We start from the raw sequence: 23,832 nt of genomic DNA, 5'->3' as shown, positions 1-23,832 counted from the left end.
TAGACACCACGTCCCATAGAGCACATTACTACCCCTAGACACCACGTCCCACAGAGCACATTACTACCCCTAGACACCACGTCCCACAGAGCACATTACTACCCCTAGAGACCATGCCCAATAGTGCACATTACTACACATAGACACCACGTCCCACAGAGCACATTACTACCCCTAGACACCACGTCCCACAGAGCACATCACTACCCCTAGACACCACGTCCCATACAGCACATTACTACCCCTAGACACCACGTCCCATAGAAAACATTACTACCCCTAGACACCACGTCCCACAGAGCACATTACTACCCCTAGACACCACGTCCCACAGAGCACATTACTACCCCTAGACACCACGTCCAATAGAGCACATTACTACACATAGACACCACGTCCCATAGAGCACATTACTACCCCTAGACACCACGTCCCACAGAGTACATTACTACCCCTAGACACCACGTCCCATAGAGCACATTACTACCCCTAGACACCACGTCCCATAGAGCACATTACTACCCCTAGACACCACGTCCCACAGAGCACATTACTACCCCTAGACACCACGTCCCATAGAGCACATTACTACCCCTAGACACCACGTCCCATAGAGTGCACTACTACCCCTAGACACCACGTCCCATAGAGCACATTACTACCCCTAGACACCACGTCCAATAGAGCACATTACTACCCCTAGACACCACGTCCCATAGAGCACATTACTACCCCTAGACACCACGTCCAAGAGAGCACATTACTACACCTACACAGCACGTCCCATAGAGCACATTACTACACCTACACAGCACGTCCCATAGAGCACATTACTACCCCTAGACACCACGTCCCATAGAGCACATTACTACCGCTAGACACCACGTCCCATAGAGCACATTACTACCCCTAGACACCATGCCCAATAGTGCACATTACTACACATAGACACCACGTCCCATAGAGCACATTACTACCCCTAGACACCACGTCCCATAGAGCACATTACTACCCCTAGACACCACGTCCCACAGAGCACATTACTGCCCCTAGACACCACGTCCCATAGAGCACATTACTACCCCTAGACACCACGTCCCACAGAGCACATTACTACCCCTAGACACCACGTCCCACAGAGCACATTACTACCCCTAGACACCACGTCCCACAGAGCACATTACTACCCCTAGACACCACGTCCCATAGAGCACATTACTACCCCTAGACACCACGCCCAATAGTGCACATTACTACCCCTAGACACCACGTCCCATAGAGCACATTACTACCCCTAGACACCACGTCCCACAGAGCACATTACTACCCCTAGACACCACGCCCAATAGTGCACATTACTACCCCTACACAGCACGTCCCACAGAGCACATTACTACCCCTAGACACCACGTCCCACAGAGCACATTACTACCCCTAGACACCACGTCCCACAGAGCACATTACTACCCCTAGACACCACGTCCCAAAGAGCACATTACTACCCCTAGACACCACGTCCCACAGAGCACATTACTACCCCTAGACACCACGTCCCATAGAGCACATTACTACCCCTACACAGCACGTCCCATAGAGCACATTACTACCCCTAGACACCACGTCCCATAGAGCACATTACTACCCCTAGACACCACGTCCCATAGAGCACATTACTACCCTTAGACACCACGTCCCATAGAGCACATTACTACACCTACACAGCACGTCCAACAGAGCACATTACTACACCTACACAGCACGTCCCAGAGAGCACATTACTACCCCTAGACACCACGTCCCATAGAGCACATTACTACCCCTAGACACCACGTCCCACAGAGCACATTAGTACCCCTAGACACTACGTCCCACAGAGCACATTACTACCCCTAGACACCACGTCCCATAGAGCACATTACTACACATAGACACCACGTCCCACAGAGCACATTACTACCCCTAGACACCACGTCCCACAGAGCACATTACTACCCCTAGACACCACGTCCCACAGAGCACATTACTACCCCTAGACACCACGTCCCACAGAGCACATTACTACCCCTAGACACCACGTCCCATAGAGCACATTACTACCCCTAGACACCACGTCCCATAGAGCACATTACTACCCCTAGACACCACGTCCCATAGAGCACATTACTACACATAGACACCACGTCCCACAGAGCACATTACTACGCCTAGACACCACGTCCCATAGAGCACATTACTACACCTACACAGCACGTCCCACAGAGCACATTACTACCCCTAGACACCACGTCCAATAGAGCACATTACTACACATAGACACCACGTCCCACAGAGCACATAACTACCCCTAGACACCACGTCCCATAGAGCACATTACTACACCTACACAGCACGTCCCACAGAGCACATTACTACCCCTAGACACCACGTCCCATAGAGCACATTACTACCCCTAGACACCACGTCCCATAGAGCACATTACTACCCCTAGACACCACGTCCCACAGAGCACATTACTACCCCTAGACACCACGTCCCACAGAGCACATTACTACCCCTAGAGACCATGCCCAATAGTGCACATTACTACACATAGACACCACGTCCCACAGAGCACATTACTACCCCTAGACACCACGTCCCACAGAGCACATCACTACCCCTAGACACCACGTCCCATAGAGCACATTACTACCCCTAGACACCACGTCCCATAGAGCACATTACTACCCCTAGACACCACGTCCCACAGAGCACATTACTACCCCTAGACACCACGTCCCACAGAGCACGTTACTACCCCTAGACACCAAGTCCAATAGAGCACATTACTACACATAGACACCACGTCCCATAGAGCACATTACTACCCCTAGACACCACGTCCCACAGAGTACATTACTACCCCTAGACACCACGTCCCATAGAGCACATTACTACCCCTAGACACCACGTCCCATAGAGCACATTACTACCCCTAGACACCACGTCCCACAGAGCACATTACTACCCCTAGACACCACGTCCCATAGAGCACATTACTACCCCTAGACACCACGTCCCATAGAGTGCATTACTACCCCTAGACACCACGTCCCATAGAGCACATTACTACCCCTAGACACCACGTCCAATAGAGCACATTACTACCCCTAGACACCACGTCCCATAGAGCACATTACTACCCCTAGACACCACGTCCAATAGAGCACATTACTACACCTACACAGCACGTCCCATAGAGCACATTACTACACCTACACAGCACGTCCCATAGAGCACATTACTACCCCTAGACACCACGTCCCATAGAGCACATTACTACCCCTAGACACCACGTCCCATAGAGCACATTACTACCCCTAGACACCATGCCCAATAGTGCACATTACTACACATAGACACCACGTCCCATAGAGCACATTACTACCCCTAGACACCACGTCCCATAGAGCGCATTACTACCCCTAGACACCACGTCCCATAGAGCGCATTACTACCCCTAGACACCACGTCCCATAGAGCGCATTACTACCCCTAGACACCACGTCCCATAGAGCGCATTACTACCCCTAGACACCATGCCCAAAAGTGCACATGACTACACATAGACACCACGTCCCATAGAGCACATTACTACCCCTAGACACCACGTCCCACAGAGCACATTACTACCCCTAGACACCACGTCCCACAGAGCACATTACTGCCCCTAGACACCACGTCCCATAGAGCACATTACTACCCCTAGACACCACGTCCCACAGAGCACATTACTACCCCTAGACACCACGTCCCACAGAGCACATTACTACCCCTAGACACCACGTCCCACAGAGCACATTACTACCCCTAGACACCACGTCCCACAGAGCACATTACTGCCCCTAGACACCACGTCCCACAGAGCACATTACTACCCCTAGACACCACGTCCCACAGAGCACATTACTACCCCTAGACACCACGTCCCACAGAGCACATTACTACCCCTAGACACCACGTCCCACAGAGCACATTACTACCCCTAGACACCACCTCAAGTAGAGCACATTACTACCCCTAGACACCACGTCCCATAGAGCACATTACTACCCCTAGACAACACGTCCCATAGAGCACATTACTACCCCTAGACACCACGTCCCATAGAGCACATTACTACCCCTAGACACCACGTCCCATAGAGCACATTACTACTCCTAGACACCACGTCCCATAGAGCACATTACTACCCCTAGACACCACGTCCCATAGAGCACATTACTACCCCTAGACTCCACGTCCCCTAGAGCACATTACTACCCCTAGACACCACGTCCCATAGAGCACATTACTACCCCTAGACACCACGTCCCATAGAGCACATTACTACCCCTAGACACCACGTCCAATAGAGCACATTACTACACCTACACAGCACGTCCCATAGAGCACATTACTACCCCTAGACACCACGTCCCATAGAGCACATTACTACCCCTAGACACCACGTCCAATAGAGCACATTACTACACCTACACAGCACGTCCCATAGAGCACATTACTACCCCTAGACACCACGTCCCATAGAGCACATTACTACCCCTAGACACCACGTCCCATAGAGCACATTACTACCCCTAGACACCACGTCCCAATAGAGCACATTACTACACCTACACAGCACGTCCCATAGAGCACATTACTACCCCTAGACACCACGTCCCATAGAGCACATTACTACCCCTAGACACCACGTCCCATAGAGCACATTACTACCCCTAGACACCACGTCCCATAGAGCACATTACTACACCTACACAGCACGTCCCATAGAGCACATTACTACCCCTAGACACCACGTCCCATAGAGCACATTACTACACCTACACAGCACTTCCCATAGAGCACATTACTACCCCTAGACACCATGCCCAATAGAGCACATTACTACTCCTACACAGCACGTCCCATAGAGCACATTACTACCCCTAGACACCACGTCCCATAGAGCACATTACTACCCCTAGACACCACGTCCCATAGAGCACATTACTACCCCTAGACACCACGTCCCATAGAGCACATTACTACCCCTAGACACCACGTCCAATAGAGCACATTACTACACCTACACAGCACGTCCCATAGAGCACATTACTACCCCTAGACACCACGTCCCATAGAGCACATTACTACCCCTAGACACCACATCCCATAGAGCACATTACTACACATAGACACCACGTCCCATAGAGCACATTACTAACCCTAGACACCACGTCCAATAGAGCACATTACTACCCCTAGACACCACGTCCCATAGAGCACATTACTACACCTACACAGCACGTCCCATAGAGCACATTACTACCCCTAGACACCATGCCCAATAGAGCACATTACTACACCTACACAGCACGTCCCATAGAGCACATTACTACCCCTAGACACCACGTCCCATAGAGCACATTACTACCCCTAGACACCACGTCCAATAGAGCACATTACTACCCCTAGACACCACGTCCCATAGAGCACATTACTACCCCTAGACACCACGTCCAATAGAGCACATTACTACACCTACACAGCACGTCCCATAGAGCACATTACTACCCCTAGACACCACGTCCCATAGAGCACATTACTACCCCTAGACACCATGTCCCATAGAGCACATTACTACCCCTAGACACCACGTCCCATAGAGCGCATTACTACACCTACACAGCACGTCCCATAGAGCACATTACTACCCCTAGACACCATGCCCAATAGAGCACATTACTACCCCTAGACACCACGTCCCATAGAGCACATTACTACCCCTAGACACCATGCCCAATAGAGCACATTACTACCCCTAGACACCACGTCCCATAGAGCACATTACTACACCTACACAGCACGTCCAATAGAGCACATTACTACCCCTAGACACCACGTCCCATAGAGCACATTACTACCCCTAGACACCACGTCCCATAGAGCACATTACTACCCCTAGACACCACGTCCCATAGAGCACATTACTACCCCTAGACACCACGTCCCATAGAGCGCATTACTACACCTACACAGCATGTCCCATAGAGCACATTACTACCCCTAGACACCATGCCCAATAGAGCACATTACTACCCCTAGACACCACGTCCCATAGAGCACATTACTACCCATAGACACCACGTCCAATAGAGCACATTACTACACCTACACAGCACGTCCCATAGAGCACATTACTACCCCTAGACACCACGTCCCATAGAGCACATTACTACCCCTAGACACCATGTCCCATAGAGCACATTACTACACCTACACAGCACGTCCCATAGAGCACATTACTACCCCTAGACACCACCTCAAGTAGAGCACATTACTACCCCTAGACACCACGTCCCATAGAGCACATTACTACCCCTAGACACCACGTCCCATAGAGCGCATTACTACACCTACACAGCACGTCCCATAGAGCACATGACTACCCCTAGACACCATACCCAATAGAGCACATTACTACCCCTAGACACCACGTCCCATAGAGCACATTACTACCCCTAGACACCACGTCCAATAGAGCACATTACTACACCTACACAGCACGTCCCATAGAGCACATTACTACCCCTAGACACCACGTCCCATAGAGCACATTACTACCCCTAGACACCATGCCCAATACAGCACATTACTACACCTACACAGCACGTCCCATAGAGCACATTACTACCCCTAGACACCACCTCAAGTAGAGCACATTACTACCCCTAGACACCACGTCCCATAGAGCACATTACTACCCCTAGACACCACGTCCCATAGAGCGCATTACTACACCTACACAGCACGTCCCATAGAGCACATTACTACCCCTAGACACCATGCCCAATAGAGCACATTACTACCCCTAGACACCACGTCCCATAGAGCACATTACTACCCCTAGACACCACGTCCAATAGAGCACATTACTACACCTACACAGCACGTCCCATAGAGCACATTACTACCCCTAGACACCACGTCCCATAGAGCACATTACTACCCCTAGACACCATGTCCCATAGAGCACATTACTACCCCTAGACACCACGTCCCATAGAGCACATTACTACCCCTAGACACCACGTCTCATAGAGCACATTACTACCCCTAGACACCACGTCCAATAGAGCACATTACTACCCCTAGACACCATGCCCAATAGTGCACATTACTACACATAGACACCACGTCCCATAGAGCACATTACTACCCCTAGACACCACGTCCAATAGAGCACATTACTACCCCTAGACACCACTTCAAGTAGAGCACATTACTACCCCTAGACACCATGTCCCATAGAGCACATTACTACCCCTAGACACCACGTCCCATAGAGCACATTACTACCCCTAGACACCACGTCCCATAGAGCACATTACTACCCCTAGACACCACGTCCCATAGAGCACATTACTACCCCTAGACACCACGTCCCATAGAGCACATTACTACCCCCAGACACCACGTCCCATAGAGCACATTACTACCCCTAGACACCACGTCCCATAGAGCACATTACTACCCCTAGACACCACGTCCCATAGAGCACATTACAACCCCAGACACCATGTCCCATAGAGCACATTACTACACCTACACAGCACGTCCCATAGAGCACATTACTATCCCTAGACACCACGTCCCATAGAGCACATTACTACCCCTAGACACCACGTCCCATAGAGCACATTACTACCCCTAGACACCACGTCCAATAGAGCACATTACTACACCTACACAGCACGTCCCATAGAGCACATTACTACCCCTAGACACCACGTCCCATAGAGCACATTACTACCCCTAGACACCACGTCCAATAGAGCACATTACTACCCCTAGACACCACGTCCCATAGAGCACATTACTACCCCTAGACACCACGTCCAATAGAGCACATTACTACACCTACACAGCACGTCCCATAGAGCACATTACTACCCCTAGACACCACGTCCCATAGAGCACATTACTACCCCTAGACACCACGTCCCATAGAGCACATTACTACCCCTAGACACCACCTCAAGTAGAGCACATTACTACACCTACACAGCACGTCCCATAGAGCACATTACTACCCCTAGACACCACGTCCCATAGAGCACATTACTACCCCTAGACACCACGTCCCATAGAGCACATTACTACCCCTAGACACCACGTCCCATAGAGCACATTACTACCCCTAGACACCATGTCCCATAGAGCACATTACTACACCTACACAGCACGTCCCATAGAGCACATTACTACCCCTAGACACCACGTCCCATAGAGCACATTACTACCCCTAGACACCACGTCCCATAGAGCACATTACTACCCCTAGACACCACGTCCCATAGAGCACATTACTACCCCTAGACACCACGTCCCATAGAGCACATTACTACCCCTAGACACCATGTCCCATAGAGCACATTACTACACCTACACAGCACGTCCCATAGAGCACATTACTACCCCTAGACACCACGTCCCATAGAGCACATTACTACCCCTAGACCTCACCTCAAGTAGAGCACATTACTACCCCTAGACACCACGTCCCATAGAGCACATTACTACCCCTAGACACCATGTCCCATAGAGCACATTACTACACCTACACAGCACGTCCCATAGAGCACATTACTACCCCTAGACACCACGTCCCATAGAGCACATTACTACCCCTAGACACCACGTCCCATAGAGCACATTACTACCCCTAGACACCACGTCCAATAGAGCACATTACTACACCTAGACACCACGTCCCATAGAGCACATTACTACCCCTAGACACCACGTCCCAATAGAGCACATTACTACACCTACACAGCACGTACCATAGAGCACATTACTACCCCTAGACACCACGTCCCATAGAGCACATTACTACCCCTAGACACCACGTCCCATAGAGCACATTACTACCCCTAGACACCACGTCCCATAGAGCACATTACTACACCTACACAGCACGTCCCATAGAGCACATTACTACCCCTAGACACCACGTCCCATAGAGCACATTACTACAACTACACAGCACGTCCCATAGAGCACATTACTACCCCTAGACACCATGCCCAATAGAGCACATTACTACACCTACACAGCACGTCCCATAGAGCACATTACTACCCCTAGACACCACGTCCCATAGAGCACATTACTACCCCTAGACACCACGTCCAATAGAGCACATTACTACCCCTAGACACCACGTCCCATAGAGCACATTACTACCCCTAGACACCACGTCCAATAGAGCACATTACTACACCTACACAGCACGTCCCATAGAGCACATTACTACCCCTAGACACCACGTCCCATAGAGCACATTACTACCCCTAGACACCACGTCCAATAGAGCACATTACTACACCTACACAGCACGTCCCATAGAGCACATTACTACCCCTAGACACCACGTCCCATAGAGCACATTACTACCCCTAGACACCACGTCCCATAGAGCACATTACTACCCCTAGACACCACGTCCCATAGAGCGCATTACTACCCCTAGACACCATGCCCAATAGTGCACATTACTACACATAGACACCACGTCCCATAGAGCACATTACTACCCCTAGACACCACGTCCAATAGAGCACATTACTACACCTACACAGCACGTCCCATAGAGCACATTACCACCCCTAGACACCACGTCCCATAGAGCACATTACTACCCCTAGACACCATGTCCCATAGAGCACATTACTACCCCTAGACACCACGTCCCATAGAGCACATTGCTACCCCTAGACACCACGTCCCACAGAGCACATTACTACCCCTAGACACCACGTCCCATAGAGCTCATTACTACCCCTAGACACCATGCCCCATAGAGCACATTACTACCCCTAGACACCACGTCCCATAGAGCACATTACTACCCCTAGACACCACGTCCCATAGAGCACATTACTACACCTACACAGCACGTCCCATAGAGCACATTACTACCCCTAGACACCACGTCCCATAGAGCACATTACTACCCCTAGACACCATGCCCAATAGAGCACATTACTACACCTAGACACCACGTCTGATTGAGCACATTACTACCTCTAGACACCACCTCAAATAGAGCACATTACTACCTCTAGACACTATGTCAAATAGAGCACGTGCTTTAGCAAAAAAAATGCTGATCACCAGCTAATATTGCAAGTGGCCCTATTTTAAAACACCAATGTATAAATTAAAATCAGTAGGATTTTGGTAATTGCTTCCCACAGGTATTTATGGAGTGTCACTCGAAATAAATCATGTGCAGATATTATTGCGATACAAAGAAAATGAGATTGGTTTTCTGAGACAGGACGTGAAGGACGGGGCCGTCTCCGCAAGGACTCCGAGCAGCGTTTCCTCTGGTCCTGACCTCGCATCAGGCGGCAGCTGGTTTGGGTGTTTAAGCTGACAACTTCCCTGATATGAAAAATATTATGAAGCAATGACTTACTTTTCTTATCTCCATCTTGATTTTCTCTCTCAAATGTAGTCATTTCCTGCCTACAAGAAAGAGATAATCACATAAGACACTCCAGTTCTCTGAAGTGAAATGCACTTGAAAGACGTTTCGCTGCCCTTCACCTGAAGTCATTGCTAGATTGACAATCCCAGTGTTAAGTACAACTAAACCCCTGCGTACTCTAGTCCTTTCTGAAAAACCGTGAAGTATAGTTGATAACACTGTATTGTTTAATGGAAATTGGCTAAGTGAGTAGAGCTTAAATGCTCTCACCAAAAAAAAAAAGGTAAATATGTGGGGCGGTGGGTGTATTAATTAACTCGGTGGGGAAATCCTTTCACCATGTACACATATATCAAATCATCATGTACACTTTAAATATCTTACAATTTTATTGGCCAATTACACTTTGATAAAGCTGAAAAAAAGGAAAACCACAAAAATCTAGGAAAAGAAAGAAAAATGGAGAATAAAACTCCGTATCTCATGAAACTGAAGGAATTACTAGATTATCAGACCATGTATATTATCACATGTATGGAGAACATATGTGCAATATAGTGAATTGGGAAGGATTAAAGGGAGATATTGAAAGTCAATTTATTTCTATGCTGTTCTTGATGAGGGAGTACGTATCTTTAACGGTAAGAGAAGGTCCTAGAAATCCGACCTACAAACTTACAGTGACAGATATTAGAGCAGACTACTGACGATAGAAATAGAGATGAAATCTACAGGGTCACACCGGGCACAATGAACATAGTGCTGGCTCGTCTTTGCTGAGAGCTAGTTCAGCCAGGCACTGTGCTGATGAATACACATCGTGTTTTTAAAATGTTGTTTTCAGAACCACGATCTAAAGTTGTAGTATTTTCAAATTTTAAGACTATTTTCCACATGAATTTCCACAAAATTTAAAGAATATAAGTAACTTGTCTCAAAGTTGGTACATAATATATGACAAAGAACTTTGATAAAATCCACAAACCAGAAATAACACAGATACTGATACTAATGCAATAAATTAAAACTTAATACTAAAAATGTAAAACAATGCTTGAAAGGAAAACTATTCAGATCCAAGAAAAAAAAAGTAAAGTAACAGGAAAAATAGAAAACAAAGAAATTGTTTTGAATCAAAACAATTTAAATAGCAAAATTTAAAAAACTAAGAAAAGCAGAAATAAGAATTCAATAAATATAAAAGGGATGATACTATGACATCCTGGAAAAAAGCAAAGGAGTAATCAGACTCTGATTGCCAGGGGCTAGTGGGGGTGGGGTGCGGATATTCCATATCTTGATTGTGGTGATGGTTACATGACTGTATATGTTTTTCTAAACTTATCAACTGTTTACCTAAAAAGGATAAATTTTATTGAATTATACCTTATAAACCTAAATTTAAAGTTAAATGACTTGAACAGCTCATACTGTTCTTTTTGTAAGTACGTTTAAAGTCATGGATTAAATGAGTGATATTCCAGTAGAAATAAAACAACCAGAATTGACTCAGGAAGATGTAGAGAATGTAACTTTGTCTTTACAAAGAGCATCATCCTGTTAATTAGCCAAAACCCCCAAAAACCAAAAAATCCCTGACTTCAGTTCTGGCCCATTAAGACTTATACGTATTTGACTGCAGTTGACTGGAGTCGTCAGACAGCTGGGCCCCCTCACCGAGCTGACTCTTCAAGTTCCGTGAGTCCTGCCCATAAAACTTGCTTGGATGGGGACACCCCAGAGACATTTGATTTCTCTCCACTAGCTACTGTCCTGTTTGTCATAAAGACTTTTGTATTTGAAAATATTAACACTTCAGCTCCTTTAACAGAGAAGAATGAGAGAAACATCATTTTACACATGATGAAGCAAAAGCCTCGTTGCAGTGGCCTGACGCTGTCCAGAACTGGCTCATGGCAGCCTGAGAGGAGCCTTCGCTCAAGAACATCCCCAGGGATTTGCTGTCTCCTCTCCAGCTGCAAACTGTAAAGGGAGCTGCAGAGTCAGCACAGGCACAGCCTCGCCACTGTCCCACCTGCCCTTTGCGCAGAGAAAGTGTAGGTGGAACCTTGGGAGTGGCTGATTCCTGCAAACACCATTTTACATCACCAACAAACTCAAGCCTTTCCCCTCACCCCGATTCACTCACATTTTGTAAGAGAAGAAGGGGCCAAGTCAGAGACAGAAACCCAGACCTTGAGATGAGATGATTAGGAAAGACGTTGAGAGCAAAGATATGAAAAGCCCACGATTAACAAACAAGGCAGATGTTTCTGTTAATCTAAGCTGGGCAAGATATCAGCGTCCAGATAGCTGCTGTTTTTCCACTGTGTTTTTCTTTTTTCCATTGAGTGGTAAGGTTGGGTAGAAGAGAGGCACTAGCAAGTCAGGCGGTGGGTAGTGCCTTGAAAAGCACACGGTCTACAAAGGGAGATGGACCATAAGAAGCTAAACTAACAAACACAAAGTTACAGGTTGAAAGGAAGATGTGGCAAATCTGAGTAGGGGGCAGTGCCGGAAACCCACGGGGGTGGCAGCCATGTTCCTACACAGTGTGGGCAGAGAGGTCTTCCAGAGCAGCGTGTGAGAGCCAGCACCTCCAGGAAGAGATGCTATCAAGCACAGCAAGCAAGATAAAAACCTTGTGCACTGAGAGAGCAGCATGCGGCAGGGCCGAGGTGAGGCTGAGCTGGGTGGTTGAAGAAGAGGAAGTGAGAGTGGAACCCTGGACGACAGCGGATGAGGATGGAGGGCAGGGAGCGAGACTGGAGAGGTCCGCAGGGGTCAGTCCTTACAGGATTGTAGGCCTGGTGAAGGGTTCAGGTTTATTTTGGATGCAGTGGAGAACCATCGAAGGGTCTTAAGGAAAAGGCATGATTAGACTTACATTTTCCAAAGATTATTCTGGCTAAATATGAGGAGTAGGTTGGAAGTATGACCATTGCAATAGCCAACCAGAAACAAACCTCCTTTATTTCAGCTACGTGTTTGTACACTTGCTTTATATAACCATTAAGAAACAAAACGTGTGTGCTGATACCCCATTTCTCTTGTTTAGATAGAGTCTCCGTCTACCCTTCTGCCAAGTCTTAGAGGCAATCACCAAAGAACTCTCTCATTGTGGCTCTAGAGGCCAAAGATGTTTACCCTCGTGGGACAGAGATTCTGGAAGTAAATCTCAGAGAAAAACACTCTGATATTCTGTATTCTTACTGTTTCTTTCCCACGTCTGGGTTCACATTCCTGGGCTGCTTCTGATTGTCTCTCAGGCAACTAGACGGAAACACAGAAAAGAAGAGACTGTTACCTCCCTCTGAACGTTCTTGCCCCCTTAGTCTTTTTCCATACCATGAAACCACGCCTGCCTTCCTTTTGTCAAACTTCTCTTTCCTTTGGAATGGACAGGCAGTCACAGATATAGAATGCAATTCAGAAATTAACCATAGAGGCCAGGCTTCTGATGGGACAAAATGTCTATAGTCTAGCCTTTGATTCTCTCAGTCTCACGTTGAATCATCAGGCAAGTTCCAGGACTGGGATTGATCATGATCAGGCATGCAAATTTCCTGAGTCTCCAGAAGACGTAGGCAGGTGCCAAGAAGGCAGAAAGACCCTAACAACAGGGAGGTGCAGCTTCTGCAGGGAGCCGGTGGAGTCCTAGGACTGTTGACCTTGGCTCTCTGAGCCAGGCAAGGTTATCCCAAGCCTGCTGTTTGGCCATCCCTGGACGCTCAGCCTTCACCTACATTTAGGGAAGTGTATGTTGTGCACGTACTCTTTGTGCTTTCCCATCAGTTATCGTCATCCTTAGGAGTGTCAAGCAAGCACTGAAAGATGAAGTTGAGCAGAGGAACAAATGAAGTGGATGCTTACCCAAGTGTTAGCAACACGCCCATGCCTGGGTCTCAGTTAATCAATTTCCCGCTAGAGCAGCTGGGAAACACAGCATTTCTGTGAATGGTCTGTCCTCTCTCATCACATCCCCAGCACTTGTCCCTTCTCCTGCTTCTACGTAGGGCAGCATGGGAAAGATTTCAGAGGACGAGCCTCGCTCCTGCTTACCGGTAACGTTCAGAGAAGGTGTTTTCCCGATGTTGGTACTTAAAAGTTTAAGAAACATTGTCAGACGTTGACATATGAGGCCACTAAGCAAACAATAGAATTTATTAAATATAGTAAATCCAACTTGCAGAAGAAGGGGCCCTTTACTTTCACAGGATAAGTTCTGACGTAGAGGTTTCTGGATAATATCTGGATAATATTGGAAATATTTCTTTCACAAATGGCCAAGTTTGTATGTAGTGATTACCTAATAGTATAGGTGGTAAATCATACAAAATTTAATTTCAGTGCCCTCTGTCTTCTCTTCTTTTTCTGTTTCCCTGGAGTCCAGTTTTCTCATGATTTCATCTTCCTACACTGGTCAGTGAAGAAAGAATCTGCTACAGTAAGTCTTCTCGAGGTTATTAGCGATGCACTGACTTACTTTCTAAGGGGATGTTTGTATTTAAAAGTTAAAAACAGGAGCAGAAAGTCTTTAACATTAATAAGAACTTAACTGGAATTCTACATCAGTCATACTACTAAACACAAATGGACACTAAACACTGCCAAAGTAAAAGTTTGTTTTTTGAGTCAAGCAGAATTAAGATGTCAGGCCATAGGTGATGTACAAAGATTTGTTAACTGAATTAATGAACCCACTAATATTCTGTCATTAAAATAATAAATATTAAATGGAGCTTAAAAATGTATCTTGGCCAAAATATTAAGATCATGGGTGATTTTTCCATACTTTCTGTTTATTTTCCTTTTTTTAAAACTTTCCAAATGTTTGACATTAATTTAAGACATCATAACTCCACAAATGAAATCTAAAAAAATACCCCAAATCAACAATGTGCACACTATTTCTCCACCAAGCAATAAAATTAAAAATCAACAATAAGACGATAACTAAAAATGCACATTGGTATAGACAGCAAGTAATGTACTAAGTAATCCTTATTTTAAAAAAGAAATCATAGAGGAGCCTCCTTAAAACATTTATAATAATAGTAAAAGCTATTTGCAGGATATAAGGGGCAATGTGAAGAAAATGGGTTGCCAAAATATTCATAAGAAAACACAAATGATTGAAATGACAAAGCAATTATCTCAGAAGTCGGAAAAAGAGAGAGGAAACAAAGAAAAGTTATGGGCAGAAATAAATGTAATAAAGAACCAAATATTAGAAAAGAGTAATACCAGTAAGATGGGCAAAAGTCTGGCAAGACCAAGTAAGCAAAAAAGCAGGATCAAAAATAAAACAAAGATGTCAAAATAAAATAAGATGTCAAATCCATTTAATGAGATTAATATACTCTTCATTCTAAAATTAAATAAATAGGAGAAAAAAAATCACAGGCCCAACTCACTCAAGAAAATAGAGGCAGTAATCTTCAATAAAATATGAGTTAACTAAATCTAAAAGTGCAGTAAAAATAATACACGTGACAATCAAGTGGGTTTAATCTCAGAAATTCAAGGTGGGTCATCTGCACAAAATCTGTAACAAAATTGACCACCTTAGAAGTCTAAGAGAAAAACTACAAGCTTATCTTAATAGTTTCAAAATATGCACTTGATAATATCTAGCTCCATTAACAATAAAAGTTCTCATAAAACTTATTATAAGATGGAACTTCCTTATTTTGTAAAGGCAACACACCAAAAACATAAGCAAACTTAATGGAAACTATTTAGAAAAAAATCTAAGCTCTGTTAAAGGATGCCCAAGACCACTGATGTTATTAAACATAACAATGATATAAAACAAATAAAAGGAATGAGTTGTAAGAAACGAAAAAGGATAGAATGATTTTTAAATTTATAGATGATTTCTAACTGTGTAGAAAACCCAGGAGAATTAACAAACCATTAGAAGAAATGAGGAAGTCAGCAAGGCTGGTAGATACAAAATGCTCTTACAAAATTCAGTGGCATTCCAACAACAGCTAGTAAATAGTATACAGATTTACTGCTGTAAGTGGTGTCTAGAAATCACCCCAGCAAAAATGCAAGAAAAACAAAAATGGAAGTTCTACTAAAAGGCATTAAAGAAGATTTGAATAAATGCAGTATAAATAATTGTTTTGACTGGAATAGTGTATTTGCATAAACATAGTATTTTGCCCTCAAATTAATCTATATAGTCAGTGTTACCCCAATCAAAATTCAAGCTGACGCTTTTGATAAAATCAACAAATTCAGTTTTAAATGAATATAGGAGGATAAAGTCTTCAAGGAGCTCAATCACTTTTGAAATCAAGAGCAAATGAACTGTTAATAGGCAATGTCCACGTCCATTCCCCCTTCTTTCTGGTCTGAGAGGAAAGCGACTACTACCTTCCTCAGACTCATTCGCAGCCAGCGTTCAGGCTGCAATTAGGTGCTGCCCGAAGGGCTAAGAGGCCATGTGTGGCTCCTCCTCTGACAACCAAGCTCAGAGACAGGAGGTTTTCCTGCATCAACGTGTCCGTCCTCCAGCCTCGCAGACAGCGCTGGTGGGAATTTTGAATGTGGAATCTCCCGAGAAGCCTCCTGGGCAGCCGAAGCTCCCCTGGGTCAACTCTGTAAGGTGCGGGTGCCTTTACCAGAGTCCCAGCCTCAAACCTACAACTTTAGCCACTCCAATGATTTTGCAAGCACCCAATTTTTTATACTGAAACCCATCTTACTGAAAAGAAAAAATCTGCCAAGATTTATATTTCCTGTGGCAAACCTCTCTGTCACAGAGGACGACATCACACCAGATACAAGTCATACTACAAAGTCACAATAATAAAAACGGTATGCTACTATAAAGGAATATAAGAAATAGGCTAATGTAAAGAAACAGATCCATCTATATGTAGAAATTTGATATATAATTAAGAAGGAACCACAACTCAGTGAGAAAAGAATGGATCTTCTAATAGATGAAATTACAAAAATCTGACTCACTATTTGGAGAGAGAGAGAAAAGAAGAAGGAAAATCCCCCCTTTATGCCATATTCTGATGGGGATTACAGATCTAAATAAGAAGGTCATCGAAGGAAATTCAGAATAGCTTTGCCACATAAGAGTGGGGAAAAAGACCCAAATAAGTAACCCAGCAATTCCACTCCTAGGAAATTACCCAAGAGAAAAGAAAATATACACCCACAAAAACATTTGTATGTGAATATTTATAGTGGCTTTATTCATTATAGCAGAAACCTGGAAGCCACTCAACTGCCATCAATAGAAGTGCGTGTAATCATATTCATGTATTTGCACATAAACAGACTTGGGGATGTTCAGCAGTAAACAAACAATGAACTATTGGTGCAAGCAACAATATGGAAGAACCTCTCCAATATTAATGTTGAGTGAAAGAAGACAGACACAAAAGAGTACGTGTGTGGGTCCATTTATAAAAAGACAAACATGGGACTAGAAATCAGAACAGTGTTTGGTGGTGATGGAAAAGGGGCACGTGGGAACTTGCTGGGATGGTGAAAGAGTTATGTATCACAGTTGGGGGGCTGGTCATGTGGGTATAGACGTCCTTAAAACTCAACAAGCGTTATAATTAAAATTTGCTCATTTCACTATATGCAAATTTTACTTTAATGTAGAAATCAATTAAAGGAAATTTAATTATTTTAAAAGCCCTAAAAGCACAAACCATGAGGCAAAACCTTGACAAATCTGACTACATCAACATTTAGGATTTCTGGCCGCTAAAAATTAAGTACATAGATGCCTGGTGAGAACAGATATTTGCAATGGCTGATGAATAGTCTTTGCTTGACTAGAATTTTAGTCAGGCTCCTGAAACTTCTCCTAGGCCCATTAGTGCACTTCTTTGTAAAACCCAGTTTTACACAGGGTCAGTGTGATAATGTGATTTATAATAAGAAATATATATTTGGTCTTCATTCTTGTTCCTGGCACAGAGCTCCGAAAACCCTTGTAAATTCCTAAGTGAGAAGAGCACCAGAAGCATCTTTTGTTCTACTGAGGTGACCGTGGGTGGCTCCTGGGTGGCTCTTGGATGGGGGCTGGTCACCAGAAAGACCAAGCCATGATTAGAAGCTTGGAATTTTCAGCCCCACCCCCAATTCTCCAGAGAGGGGAGAGGGGCTGGAAATGGAGTTAATAATTGATCATGTCTATATGAAGAAGCCTCCATAAAATCCCAATAGTAAGGGATTCAGAGATCTTCCAGGTTGGTGACCACATTCATGCTGGGAGGGTGACGCCCCACAACTCCCCGGGGACAGAAGCTCCTGCACTCAGGACCCTCCCAGACCTCACTCCATGTGTCTCTTCATCTGACTTCTCATCTGTGTCCTTTATCATATCTTGTAATAAACTGGTAAACGTTAAGTGTTTCTCTGAGTTCTGTGAGCCACTCTAGCAAATTAATCGAATCTGAGGAGGGGTCTATGGGAACCTCAGATTTAGAGCCAGTTGGTCAGAAGCACAGGTAACAACCTGGACTGGCGATTGGTATCTGAAGGAGGGGGGGGGGAGCAGTTTTGTGGGACTGAGCACTTAACCTGTGGGAACTGACTCTATCTCCAGGTAGGCAGTGTCAGAATCCAGTTGAATTGTAGGGCACCCAGTTGGAGTGGCAGACTTGCTTGGTGTGGGGAAAAGCCCTCCACACGTCTGGTGTCAGAAGTGTTGTGAGTGTGGTAGTGGTGTGGGAGTAAAGGAGACACACAGCAGGGAGACTGGGTTTTTCTAAAGAGATGGTTTATCCAGAACCCCACCCTCAGCATCTGATCACCTTCAACATCTGATGGGGTCCCTCCTCCTCCACCATCCCTCAGGTGATGTCTCATCACCCTGCCTGTCTTCAGCCAGCATCTTACTAGGTCATTTTAGCCAGAATCTTCTCTGACCCTTGATGTTTCCTCTTAGCAATTTTCCCTCCACCGATCCCCACTGCTCCTCAGCTATAAATCCCCGCTTCCCGAGCTCTGTTCAGAGTGGATCCCAACCTTCCCTCACTGTAGACTCCCACTGCAGTGGTCCCTACACCCATCACGATGGTCCTGAATCAAGTCTGCAACACCATCTCTGACAAGTGTCATTGACTGTTTTTTCCTTTAACATGGCTAATACTCAAGGGGTCAGTCTACAATATTCAAAGGGTGCTTGCTAATCAACAAGAATGCAAGAAACCAAACAGGAAAAAAATGAGCAAAGGATTTGAATAGTAAACATGTAAAAGAAGAAGCGTCAGTGCCTAACAAGCATACGAACAGATACACAAAGTCACCAGCAACCAGAGAAATGAAAATGAAAATAGCAACGGGACACTAATTTACATTCAAATATCCGGCAAATGTAGGAAACACGAATACTGCAAGTGTAGGAACCTTGTGAGGATTCAGAAGCTCTCTGGAAAGGGGGAGTGGAAGGTGCAGCCTCTTGGAAGAGAAATGGGGTCTATCCCAGGGCATCCCTTCCAAAGGCGTATGGAGTGTGTTCAGGACCTCCACTGCAGGGTTTAGGGGGGAGGGTGGCAACAGACGAACGCTCTGAAGTGAGTGCAGATAATGAGCAAATATGCAGAAGAAGCTACAAAGCAGATGCACCTACTGTAACAACCATAGATTTCAAGGATATCGACGAGGAGAGAAAGCAGGAAAGAGACTCAGCTGACATAACATCATCCATTCAGCACAGTGCCCTCAAGGCCCACCCGTCCTACCCAGTTCTCATCCTTGCCATTTCTTCTCCTTACACACTGAGGACACACATTTCTCCCTAACATATAGGTTGCCTTACGTCATTCTCCAACTCATCAATGTCCACTGCTTTACTACTTCCTCTCTGTCTTTGAAGACTCCTTATCGTCAATGCCAAACCGCATTTTCAACTTCTAATGGCTCTGTCTTTGAACAATATGCTCCAATTATTGACAACTAATAGTCATTCCTGAACCACCGTACACTTCACACTCGTATACGTTTTCACATGTTGTCCCTTCAGTTTGGAAGTCTTTTCAGACTTTGATAAGCCTGCCTAACGTTTGCAGCACAATCCAAGCAGCAATTCCTCAAAATGTCCTTCCTTCCAGCCGTTGCAAATCAGAATTCCATCCCTTCCTTCCTCGTGTTTCTACAGCACATCGTTTGTGCTTCTACCTAGAGCACATAAATGTTCGCCCTATCTGAGAAAGAGGAGACTGTGGTGAAGCGGTGACAACTCGACATCAGAAAGTACACCCTGGTAATCATTTCACAATGTATACATATACTAAGTCATCACATTGTACATCCTAAAAAAGGAAATTACACTGTGGTTTCACCACTCGATAGCAAAAGTGACTTTGACGAGTTTTTGTCCTCTCTCAGCTATATAATCTCTAATTTTTTTTAAGGCTACAGCACAGTGTTTCTTGAAAAGACTTGTCCATTTTTTTAGCCAGCATCTACTGCAGTCTCCCCTCTATGTTTAATTATCTTCTTGAGGCCAAGAGTGCTGTTTCATATAGACTTCCCATTAATATTGATTAACCTTAAAGAGATGGAAACGTTTTTCACAGGGCACATGTTTAAATTCAACTCTTTGGGCACAGTTGTGTCATTTTGTCTCCATCTCCAATGAAGACATACGAATGTCCAACAGGTACATGAAAAGATGCTCTACATCACTAATTATCAGGGAAATGAAAATCAAAATCACAATGACATGTTACTTCACACCTGTTAGGATGGCTGTTACCAAAAAAATAAATGATAACAAACGTTGACAAGGGTGAGAGAAATTGGAAACTTTGCACACTGTTGGTAGGAATGCAAATGGTGTGGGCATTATGGAAGACAGTATGAGGGTTCTTCAAAAAATTAAAAACAGAGCAACCATATGATCCAGCAATCCCACTTCTGTTTATTTATTCAAAAGAATCAAAATCAGGATCTCACAGAGAGAGCTGCACTCCCATGTTCATTGCAGCTTATACACAATACCCAAGACAAAGAACCTAAGTGTCCATCAGTGATGAGTGGATAAAAAAGATATTTTGTATATAATACAAATATATATACACATACACATAAACACAATGGAATGTTATTCAGCCATGAGAAAGAAAGACATGCTGTGGAGTCTGAAAAAGCCGAACAGAGAGTAAAATGGTAATTACCAGAGGGTGGGGTAGTTACCAGAGGACAGATTTGGTTAAGGATACAAACTTGCACCTGGTAGATAAATAAGTCCCGGAGAGCTAATGTACAACATAGTGATTATAGTCAATAATACTGTATTATAAACTTCAAAGTTGCTAAGAAGCTAGATCTTAATTGTTCCCACCACAAGAAAGAAATTATAATTATGTGATGTGATAGAGGAGTTAGCTAATGCTACAATGGTAATCATATTGCAGTATATAAATGTATCAGATCAACACGTTGTACACCTTAAACTTACACAATGCTACATATCAACTATATCTCAATTTAAGAAATCTAGTAATATAATATAATATAAGACTACCTGGAAGGAGTTAGGGAGAGTGGGATGGGGGTGTGGGGTGCTATAGAGACAATCCTTTAAGCAAGTTGTGAGATGCCCGTCATCTATATCTGTCCTACAACTTCCAAAGCATTTGAAGAGGAAAAGGATAAAAATTACCAAGAAAAGGCACCACTTAAATCAAAAACATTTGAATGCATTATTTTACATCCATAATTTTCAAGGACCTGTTTATTCTCATATCAACCCCATGAAGTTGATGAACGGGGAGATCAGCCTTGTGCCCAGATGAGGAGGGAGATATAGACAGACTCAAGAGACTATAGACAAGGGTTGCCGGATAAAACGCAGGATGCACAGTTAAATTTGAATTTCAGATAAACAACAAATGTTTTTTAGTATAAGTATGCCCCATGTAATAGGGCATACTTATACTAAAAAAAAAAAAATGCATTTGTTTATCTGAAATTCAAATCTGATTCAGCATCCTGTATTTTTATTTTCTAAATCTGGCAACCTACCATGGTTCCAAAGTAAGACAAGAGAAGGAGTGAACTGGGGGCCACTGTGCGTTCTTAGAGGATGCCGTCCTCAGGTTCAACCTTCCTAATGCACAACTGCCCCCTCTCCCACAAACGCACACGCCCAGCCCTCTGCTCCCCGTTCCCTTTCTCCCAGGAAAGGCAGCGTCTGGCGTCGGGACTCACCTGAGTTTTCGTGGGAGACAATTTCCCATCCTCTTTCTGTGACTCGGTGTCTCTGCTCCTGCGTTTCACTCCACTTTGGGCCGTCTTGACCAAAGCAACGATGGGCACGATAGGAGGCAGGCCGCGGCATCTGACCACTGGCCTGGGCCCTCGCCAACCACGAGCTGCCGTGGGACGGGCGTGGTAGAGACAGCAGGAACTGTTCTGAAGGGGAGGGGAAGAAAGGCGTGTGCGTGCGCCTGTGTGCATATGTGTGTGTGCGTGCATGTGTGTGTGTGCCTGGGTGGAAGTGTGTGCGTGCATGCGTGTGTGCGTGCATAGTCAGGATGCAACGGAGAGAATGAGTCTAACTTGCAAGTTCACTTCGCCTTCAAGGAAGTTCCCGGATTGCAGGCCTGACAGGCAGTGACTTTCCAATTCCTCAGAAATCTGAGATTTCAGGACTCCCAATATTTTGTTCTCTTCCAAACACACAGGGAGAAAGTCTCTTGTGAGGAAAAGAAAAGAGCAAAGTTAGGAATAAAATTATTATTTGTTCCTCTGGTTGTAAAAATCAAATGAAATGTAAATGTCCGTTCCTCAGAGGTCTGATGCCTCGGAAAGCAAGGTGGGAGAGGAGGCGCGGCCGCAACAGCAGGCGCCGGCGCCGCGGGAGGCCGGGAAGGCGCGGGGCGGAGCGGAGGGGCCGCCTGCCCCCGCCCCGGAGCGGCGCGGCGCGCGGGGACAGCTCCGGGCGGCGGTGACCGCGCTGCGCCGTCGCGGGGGCGCAGCGGCTCTTCAGCCCGCGTCCCGCGCGATGGCCCGAGGGCCAGGCGCTGGTCGGCTTCACTTTCATCCCACGTGAAACTGATTTGCTGAATTCAGAAACCGCAGGCTCATCGACTCCAATTCTTTTTTTTTTTTCCGAATGAGGATACCAAGGCCGAGGAAGTTTGTTACTGCTACCCAGCGGCAGAGCTCACAGTCTCAAGTGCCTTATAATTAACTCTGAATTTTGTATTGCTGTTTTACGTTGCAGTCGTAAGCGTGAGTAAACGTACTAGAGGCAGAGGATCGCTCACCGCGTGCTGGGCGTGAGGTTTACCGAATCGTGTTGGAGGACCCGA

At 45.3% G+C, this 23,832-nt stretch overlaps 1 protein-coding gene across 2 annotated transcripts in view; it reads right to left on the bottom strand.

The window, feature by feature from the left end:
* GCSAML (germinal center associated signaling and motility like) overlaps window positions 1-23,323 on the bottom strand; it is a 95,997-nt gene extending 72,674 nt beyond the window's left edge. Inside the window, exons 1-3 of one of the 2 annotated variants that reach the window (XM_058555617.1) lie at window positions 22,727-23,322; window positions 13,736-13,795; window positions 10,511-10,560 (exon numbers count right to left, since the gene is read on the bottom strand). In XM_058555617.1, coding sequence (XP_058411600.1) covers window positions 10,511-10,560; window positions 13,736-13,795; window positions 22,727-22,755 — 139 coding nt within the window. In that variant the 5' untranslated portion in view covers window positions 22,756-23,322. Of the gene's footprint in view, window positions 1-10,510; window positions 10,561-13,735; window positions 13,796-22,726 lie in introns of both variants that reach the window. The other variant, XM_058555674.1, reaches the window with a different exon arrangement.
* Window positions 23,324-23,832: the final 509 nt, after the last annotated feature.

Source organism: Diceros bicornis, chromosome 1 (assembly GCF_020826845.1).
Source record: "Diceros bicornis minor isolate mBicDic1 chromosome 1, mDicBic1.mat.cur, whole genome shotgun sequence".
Lineage (NCBI taxonomy): Eukaryota > Metazoa > Chordata > Mammalia > Perissodactyla > Rhinocerotidae > Diceros > Diceros bicornis.
This window is presented reverse-complemented; position numbering and strand designations above follow the sequence as displayed.